Below are 9,283 nucleotides of genomic sequence, written 5' to 3'. Positions count from 1 at the left end.
TACAGCTTGCAATCTGGTGCTTAACTGGGTAGGACTGAAATGCCAATTTGCTCCAAAACACTGCGGAGATTTCTGTTCCTATGAAGGGGACACTCTACTTGCCTTCTTTGGAGGTTGTTTGCTCTGTGGGAAGTAATTCAGGACTCACTGGCCTGGAGAAGAGCAGCTGCATGTCCGAAGTGTAATTGTTAGGGCATTTACTCAGGAAAAAAGGCGATTCTGGTCTCTGCTCTTGTAAAACACTTTCAAAGCTAAAACTAGAGCTCAAGTCTTCTTATCTAAGAGAGATAGCATAAAAAAGTCACTGGGCAATGCTACTACCCAGGTGGGTTGCCCCTCTCCTGGACCCCATGGGTGTATTAGGTTCATTCATCATCCTGCTCTATCCCAGCTTTCCTGCTCTCTCCCTGCTGAGTTTGCAGACCCCAGTGGGATTCAGACTCTGACTCATCCCATTGGGTGCACAGGCAGAACTGGAGCCACGCACAGGATGCATGACAGGCATGTGAGCCACCTGGACTGCTACTGGAGACCAGACTGGTCCTGCTCTGCCTATATCCCAGCCTGGCAACCTGAAGGAGTGACCTAAGCCAGCTGGCAATATAATGTATGGAGGTCACCAAGCAGGAACACACAGCCAGGTTGAGAGACATCACATAACTTCAGATTGCTCTGAAAGCATTGCAGGATGCTGTAGCAAACACACTGCCTGCATCAGAACCAGCTTTACGCAGTGTTCTTTCAGGCCAAGTAGATTTAGCAACAGGTTGTAAAGGACAGGGAAGAAAGCAGTCAATCCGACAAGTGTTTTGCTTAGAAATACCTTTATTTTATAAAGCCACAGTTTGTTCTGTAAAGTTTTACCACACTTATAAAAAAGGGGTTGACAATTCTGAGGGGAAAAAAAAAAAAGCTGAAAACATTTCTTGTAATTCAGGGTTACACAAAGGTTATATTTATAATATATATATTTATTTATAATTTGGAGACAGTAGAGATGAAACTGCAGGAGGAGGGCAGCCACGGGGTCATATCTCAGAGACTTGCTCGTGGCCCACAAACAGCGTTTCCTGACAGAAGGGGTTCACGAGGACCATCCCGCTGTCGCGGTAGTCGCCGTTGGCAGGGGAGCGTGGCTCGGAGAGGTGGTCCTAGGAGAAGGGCAGAGAGCAGCATGAGCGTGTCGCACCATCGCCCTCCAGAGCACACAGAGCAGCCCAGAGGCGTGAGAAAAGGGCTGTTCCATCTGTCTTGGGGCACTTGGTCCCATCTCACAGAAAATGCCTGAATTGTGGGGGGCTCCAAAAGGAGATCTAAGCTCAGAGAGCCAGTTCTGCAGGCAGCGGGAGCCGTGCGTGAAGATAAGCACTCACTGCTCTGATAATCCTCTTTTCTCTGATAATCCTCAATTCTGCTGATAATCAGGCTGATTTTTTTCTCAGTAAGGGGACCCAGAAATCAGACACACCAAACCACTGTTTGACCTTCCACTTTTCTTTTTTTTCACTTTCATAACGTATTCCCATCTGACAGCAAGGCTTAACTAGTGAAAGATGCATTTGCACTACTTTTTGAGGTCAGACAACCAAATAGATGGCTGGAAGCTACCAGTCCAGTAGCATTCCAATCAGTTTAAAATGACTCACATGGCACTTCTGGAGGCCATGTGAATGGTCCTATCATGTGAAAGCTGCTGCTTGCTAAGTCTAGACCAGAATCCTGCTTTAGAGAGAGCTCCATGATTGCCAGCAAAGTGCCATTGATGAAGTGATTGTGAGTGCTTACCTTGTCACATCTCAGAGGTTTCTTTCTGAACACTTTTTTATTTCAGTTCAGTGAGTTAGTCAGCCAGCTATCTCTTGAAAATCACTTCAGCATAAGCTCAAACTCTTCACTGGTTCTAAGTTTTAAATACCTTTGAACTAAGCTAAATTATTCTTTTCTGACTCCGAGGCCAGCTAGTATTTCCATCAGTAAGATCACCTGCCCATACAGGAATACTACTAGTGAACCAGAAAAAGCCCTTCAGGAAAGGCTGAGGAGTGTGTGCCAGCCCTATACACTCCCATATGCTGATGTTTGGATCACTAATGCACTGGAGGACTCACTCTCTGAACTGGTACTTGAAAAACTATAGGCTTATTTATTATTGTTTATTGCATCTTATGATAGACTTGTTGGAGAGAGGTTGAAGCTTTTTGAAAAACTGTTTCCCTGAATATGCATGGAGATTTCATAGAGTCATAGAATCATTGAGTGGCCTAGGTTGAAAAGGACCACAATGCTCATCTAGTTCCAACCCTCTGCTATGTGCAGGGTCACCAACCACCAGACCAGGCTGCCCAGAGCCACATCCAGCCTGGCCTTGAATGCCTCCAGGGATGGGGCATGCACAGCCTCCTTGGGCAACCTGTTCCAGTGCTTCACCACCCTCTGTGTGAAAAACTTCCTCCTAGTATCTAACCTAAACCTCCCCTGTCTCAGTTTAAAACCATTCCCCCTTGCCCTATTGCTATCCACCCTCGTAAACAGTTGTTTTCAAGGCTTTATTAATATGACTTCCTCTCCTTGTCTCCCAGTATGGCTTCAGTTACACTTTTCAAGCACTAGTTATGCAAGTGAGGTACCTCTGATGTTTCCAGGGACTGGATCTCTCTCGGTAACTCCACAGCATGCCTGTTGAAGTAGTCCATGGTAATAGCATTATTCCAATAGCTCAGATTGTTTTCCGGGTTGGATGTCTTTTTCTTTCTCCTCATGCAGCAGACTGTCAGCAGAACTGCTGTCAACAGAAACATATAAAAAATTGGTTATTTCCTTTCAAGAAGGACTCATCAGTAGTAGGGATATGGCTTAAAGCTACTTAAGAAGAGAGCTGGTGACCTTCATTCATACAGTTCGCCCTCAGTTAGATCCAGCTCCCGTCTAACAGAAACCACACAGTTAAGTCAGGATCTGGCCCAAGAAGATGAGACTTTGGGCTTGGCAGGTTATGTAGTTTTCACTTTCTTCTTGACGTGAGTTTGTAAACCTTCTGATGTGGCTGCCTGGCTAATGAAGAAGCTCTGGTGTTGTAATGGATGGCATTTTAACACCTAACCATGGACTGATAGACCCTCTCAGACAGAGGACACTCCACGGGGACTGCAAATGATACCTTTGCATGGATGTCTTCTGTTTCTGGCATGTTCAGACTCTGCAGTTGTGAGCAGAAGGCAGTGACAGACACTGGTATTTGGCTCAAATACCAAATTCACAAATGCATGTAGTTGTATGTCCTCGACATCCAAAGCCCCTTCTGCTGATCCCTGCCCCAATACCTCATGTGGAACATGGAAGCACGTGACCATGCTCCAAAACAGAGACCACCATGGGAACAGAGGAGATCCTGTACAGGATGAGACAGCAACTGAGGAGGGTTGGGGATCCCCTCTGGCACCTGCCTTGTGTAGCTGACATTTCCAGAATAGCTCTGGCCCAAGCCAACCAGAACTGGGATTTTCCTGCCTGTCTACATCTGAATGGCAGCAGTGGTGCCAGAGTCTGCTTTCTGGAATTGCTCTCATTTTGATAATCTCTGTTGCAATTCAGTTTTGTAATCTCAGCGATTTTATGAGAGCGGGGCAAACCCACTGTAACAAACTTACTGCTCCCACTGGCCCTTGCTCAGGCAGAATTTAGGTGCATACAAGGGTTTATTCGGAGGAGTAATGCAAAGCTCGGTGTGCTTATTTTACACCTGTGGAACAAACTGAACTTTTGGGCTTGTAATCTACCTGATTTGTACAGACAGACAGGTAGCTGGGTGCATACTCACTTTGATTTGTACCTGTGAAATAGGGAAGCCCTGCTGTAAATTCACTCCATAATTTCTAAACCTCTCATGATAGAAAAGGAGAAAATATTAATGAAGCAGGAAAATAAATTATTTTCTCAGCTACAGCTAAAATTATTTATTAGAATTATAGCCTGGGGAAAGAAAAGACTGCAGAGAGGTCAGAACTGCCTAGTACGTTTTGACAAACATCGCAACTACCCATATGCCATGGATCTAATTTCATCTCCCATCTATTCACATAAAATGGCAATGCGAAAGTGCAAGGCCAGAGCTCTGTTTAAAACAAAAGAATAAGCTACTAAGAAAAAATGGTAATAGGTTTGAGTCAGGCAGTTCATGTCTCATTCAAAGGGAAAGGTGAGCTTATGCTATAAATCATCTTACAAAACTAATGGAAAAATCTCCTGCACAATTAAAAAAAAGGTGGCTATTATCAAACTTACTATTATCCAGTCTGGGTAACAGTCAGCCACTGGTGCTGCTGAGCCCCTGTGCAGGCAGCCCCATCCTTGCCAGCAGCACTGCTCTCTGCCTGGGGAAATGCTCGACCTCCCCAAGGGCTGCGTTTTCACCCCATGCTTTGCTGGGGCCCAGGAGGCTGCTCCGAGTCCCAGCCTAGCCTGAAGGCTTGTTAGGATGAGAAAGTGAAGTGGGACGTACATTTCGTCCTCCCAGTGCTCTCCGAGGCACACCGCTATTCCGAAGTTGCCTGAGGAGACAAGAGCCCCAGGAAAGTACTCTCTGTGCAAATATTTTGAAAACTCAAAGTTTTACAGCTTATAAAATATTGTGGCTGCTGACGGGAAGGATTGGATTTAGGTTTTAGGAGCTGCAAAGCCAATGACATTAAGTTGAGGGAGGTTTCTGCTCCTTCCAGCAGGAAATGGCCTTGCCGTGTGAAGATGTGTTTGTCATATAGCAACTGTGCCCTTAATTATGCTTTTGGCCTCCAACCTCAGTGCACAAACAAGCAAATGGATGAAAGGCTGTAGAAAATGAGTTCCCAAACTTCCTCGAATCTACCATATTTCAGCAGAAGGCTGTCTGCCTAAGCTGCTTCAAAGCAGAGGAGACTGGGTTTAAGAGGGAGAGAAAGGACAGCAGGACAGCAGGGCTTGAAGAGGGGTGCTCCTCTTTCTCTCAAATGAACCAACCTTTTTACAGCTGATTTTAGTGAATCTAATGTAGCTCTTAGAACAAAAATAGGAATGGGGTACAGTTCATCTATATTCTTGGATATCTACTCAGTCCCATGATTAGTATTATGTCTATTGTAGAAAACCTCTTTCCAGGCAGGCAGTTGTGATGGTCAGCGAGGACATGCTAAGTGGATGACACACAGAAAGATGGTTTGGAATGGAAAAACGGCAGTAACAATACAAGGGAGCTGGAAGAGGAAGGTTAGCTGCAATTCCCCTCCTATCGTCCCTGTTACGATATTCCCCTGAAAAGATGAGAAAGTGCTGCTGTTCAGTGCTGCATTTTCAACGAGGGAATGATGCTCTTCGGGCACAGAAAGCTAACTTTGGTGTTCTGACACTCACCTGAATCCTTCCTGGGGTCAGGGAAGCTGTACTGACTTTTTGCTTTGGCTGCTCCATTTTGCAGTTAATCCCAGGTGCCACGAGAACGACACCTCAGTGATGTCCCTGGATCAGCCTGAAGCTTCCTGTACAATGATTACTATACCTTTAGGAAACGTGAGGAATTTTGTTCAGAGAGCTCGGAAGCATTGTGAGTATGTATCCATTGACCCACTTCTGTTCTGGAGAGAGAAATGTCAACATGCACATTCAGGGGCTGAGAGTTGCTGATGCACTCCAGCTCTGACACCAGCTTCTATCTTATCCTAGAGCAAATCGTGTCAGCACTATCTGATCCCTTACCTCCGACACAGGACATGATGTATCCCACAAACAGGAGAAATGGGATTCTCACACTGTTATAGGTTTCCAGGCTGGTGGAAGCACACCAATAACCTACTCTCACCTGCACAACACCTGCACACCAGGAGATCTTTGCCTGGTAACTTTGGTCTCCTGCCCATAAGCTGTATTTCAGATACAAAACACGATGCAGGAAAACACCCCACTTGGTTTAAGGATCTGGAGTGACTGCATTTCCAGCACATTCCCAGTAAGTTTGTTCAATACTTAATAACCATCATGGAAATGTGCTTACATTTCCCTTGTAGGCTGAGCTCCTCCAGCTTCAGCTCCACTTTCTCAGTCTCCTTTTGCCTTTTTTGTTTTATTAAAAGCCTCCACTATGCCATCAGCAATGTCTCAAACGCGTGGGCAACATCTCAAACCTGTGGGCTTCAGCCTTTGCCTGGACAGTGTAATTTCACAAGTGGAGTTATGTTAAATTTCTCAGCTCCCAAATCATTCATGTGGCTCCTTTCTAAACTTCAATTTTATTTTGTTTTATCTTTTAAACATAAACTAGGATTATACACCATGTTCAATACTGGCTTCATAAAGGCATCACAAGGAAATCATGCTAACTGCCTACAGTTATCTGATAGCCTCGTGTCTGTTCTTTCAACTCACATAAACATGTTACCATTCCTATATAGCTACATACCCCCTCCACATACTCTCTGGCTCCACATTAAACACACTTGAATGCTGAAAGTTAAAATTCAGGAAATATTCAGACTGTGGGATGTTAGTTTTTTTTCTCCCTGTGTCTGTAGATCATTGATAAACACAGCTTGTGGAGAACCATCACCTTGATAGCTAAAATAGCATTTTATCCAGATTTTCTTCCTTTTTTCTCATTTACTGTGACTGTATCTTAACTGCCCATCATTAAGCACCTCTGTAAAAGCGTGCCTGTCACTTGGGCTGTTTACAGCACTACAACCTCAACTGTGTTGCAGGTATCCCAATGGGTTTTGTTACTGACCACCTGGAAACAGGGGGTCCTCTCAGACTGGGTCAGAACTCATCCTTGAGGAGGAGACTCAGTGCTTGGAATCATTCCTCAGACCAAGGAAGCAAACATTTGCAGTTTTAGTGACTGAGAAAGTGGGTGAGATGGTTTTGGAAAGTGTCACAGTGTGTGAAATGTGACTGCACAGGGTTAGGTTCAAGGCAGATCTTCATCTATTCTTTGAGTTCTGCTGACACTTCCATTTGAGGCTCAGCCTTTCCCTTGTGTTTTCTCACATCAGCAGAACTGACGGACTGAATTGACTTCTGTGCATCTGATTTACAGGTTTCAGTTCTTCAACATTTTATTGTGCCAGTCTGTAATTACAGAGCTCTAAGTTCTGGGAGCCCAAGGACCATGCCAGTGAGATTTAAAACAAGTTCATATGGAGCCTCATTCTGCATTTCAGCCACATGTGAGACAAGGGCACACATACGTGCAGAAGAATGTTCAAGGCTGTCTGAAGGCCACTGCGAAACTAACTGCAACTGTGACATGCAGAAATTACTGGTATCAGTGTAATACAGCACTTTGCTTTTCTGGGATCTTAATGATACGCTATCGTTAGTTTTGCAGCCCTCAACTGGAGCAAGCAACATTACTCTCATTATTCATACCACAGAACTGAGGTACTGAAAGGTGAGATGATTTCCCCAGATTCACACAGCAGACGTGGCACGTTCATTCCTATTCAAGCCATTACTTATCTGCCTAGAATGTGAAGGCTTTTCAGTGGGACTCAAACCTATGCATCTTCATGAGGACTAGGAGGCTGCTGTATGGAGGCTGTTCCTGCTTAATGCAGCTCTGGTATACAACAGCACAGGGCTGGGCCTCGATGCCCTTAACACTTCGTCTGGGCAGCATCCCAAGGCAGGAGGACAGTGTTTTCTCAGCCCATGCTCACCACAGCTGTGAAGACCTCTCACTTAAACCACTTCCATTCCTCGAAGAAGACACGAAGCCCAAAGGGCTGTGTCTCTTATCTGTCTCTTAGCATGCAAACCAGAAGTGAGGAGCGATCGCAGCATGGCTATTTCTTCGGCTGTGAGCTCTGTGCCCTGGAGGTGGCGGCAGTCCCCTTCGTTGTGTACTGCTGCACACCGTGTGCTGAACACTATGCACTGCATGCTGTATGTGCACTGTATGCCACAGAAAACGTTTACATGCCTGTCTACCATGCATTTTAGCTCTGAGCATCCCCAGATTTTAAAAGGTGAGTCCCACTGAAGACCCAGAAATTTGTTCTTGAAAGCAGGACTTCAGTATCTGGATCGTGCAAAAACTCAGTTGTGTTACAGCTGGTATAGGTAACTGACAAAACAACAATTACCTGTTCTAAACTATAGCTTACAAGTACAAGAAAGAGGATAGATGCAGCCATACAAACACATACCATTTATGACACATACGATAAGAAGAAAAGTTCTCACCATATAATGAGCAGTAGGTTAGAGATCATGCCAAAGGCTCTTAATCGTATTATTTTACCTAACCTGAGTTATTTGCTTATATATGGCACAATACAAGAAGGGACATACACCACTGGGCACATTGGTCATGCTTCCTCTGCCTGTGCTGCATGGCATTACAGGTTGCATTCTGCACTTGAATGCACTCTACTCAGATCAGCTTTCTTTTTCAATACTGGCCTCAAACATAGTGAAGGGAAGAATTTATTTACCCTCTATCTCTAGTGATTGATAGACAAAGCACTATTCATTAGGTCATCAAATACTGCTTCTTATTTTCATGCTGTACTTGCTATAACCCACTTTCTCCTCTCCATCTTTCATAGAAGCATACATGCTTGTGCATACTTGTGCTTTTGTTTAACTTTGTTTTGATTGTCAATCTTTTAGATTTAAGCCTTGTTTTGACCAGTGGTTTTTAACCGCGTTGGCAATAGTAGGACTGATGGCCCCAGGGGCACAAGCTTAACAGATATGCTGAACCAATCCAATAATTCTTAGTTGCCAAGAGTATTGGTCCTGCTTCCTTTCCAGATGTGCACCCTGCAGCTCGTCTGCTCCAGATCTTGTGCTTACTGACCTGCTGGGAGCTGACTCAGCCCACGCTGTGCACAAAGAGCAAAGTGAATATTTTTGACCACATGAGCAACCTGCAAGTGGCTCAGAGAGGTGCCAGGTGAGGACAGCACTACCCCTTTGTAAAGGAGAATGCTCTGAGTAAGACTGATTCAGTCAACACATTTAACCGTGTCCTCAGCACCACTCATAGCTGTAAATAACAGGATTAATATCCAGTATTACTGGCAGCTACCCCTTCATTTTTCCACAGGCAATGAAGGCTGGGAAATGCTTCTCCAAACAGATCAGTGTAACCACATCCCATAGCACACTGAGTGGCTTTTCCTTGGCTCCAAAGAGTGAAATACCAAAGACTATATTGTCCTACATTGCTGAAACAACTTTGCTAAGCAGGGGACACAACAGTGCCCACTCAAGCTTTCACACTGTTCAACAACTTTTTTTTTTTTTTTTTTGT

At 44.7% G+C, this 9,283-nt stretch overlaps 1 protein-coding gene and 1 long non-coding RNA gene across 6 annotated transcripts in view; one reads left to right on the top strand and one right to left on the bottom strand.

The window, feature by feature from the left end:
• LOC104911546 overlaps positions 1-9,283 on the top strand; it is a 55,503-nt gene that overhangs the window by 21,251 nt on the left and 24,969 nt on the right. For 2 of the 4 annotated variants that reach the window (XR_004160172.1, XR_004160171.1), the window contains exons 2-3: positions 5,447-5,572; positions 7,344-8,923. This is a non-coding gene — a long non-coding RNA (uncharacterized LOC104911546). The remainder of the gene's footprint in view (positions 1-5,446; positions 5,573-7,343; positions 8,924-9,283) is intronic. The other 2 variants (XR_004160173.1, XR_004160174.1) reach the window with 2 other exon arrangements.
• TMEM108 (transmembrane protein 108) overlaps positions 793-9,283 on the bottom strand; it is a 156,048-nt gene continuing 147,557 nt past the window's right edge. For both annotated transcript variants that reach the window (XM_010712935.3, XM_003207248.4), the window contains 2 exons: positions 2,628-2,782; positions 793-1,151 (listed from right to left, as the gene is read on the bottom strand). In XM_010712935.3, coding sequence (XP_010711237.1) covers positions 1,029-1,151; positions 2,628-2,782 — 278 coding nt within the window. In that variant the 3' untranslated portion in view covers positions 793-1,028. The remainder of the gene's footprint in view (positions 1,152-2,627; positions 2,783-9,283) is intronic.

Source organism: Meleagris gallopavo, chromosome 6 (assembly GCF_000146605.3).
Source record: "Meleagris gallopavo isolate NT-WF06-2002-E0010 breed Aviagen turkey brand Nicholas breeding stock chromosome 6, Turkey_5.1, whole genome shotgun sequence".
In the NCBI taxonomy this organism is placed as follows: domain Eukaryota; kingdom Metazoa; phylum Chordata; class Aves; order Galliformes; family Phasianidae; genus Meleagris; species Meleagris gallopavo.
Note: the sequence above shows the minus strand (reverse complement) of the source record. Positions and strands in the feature narration are given on the sequence as shown.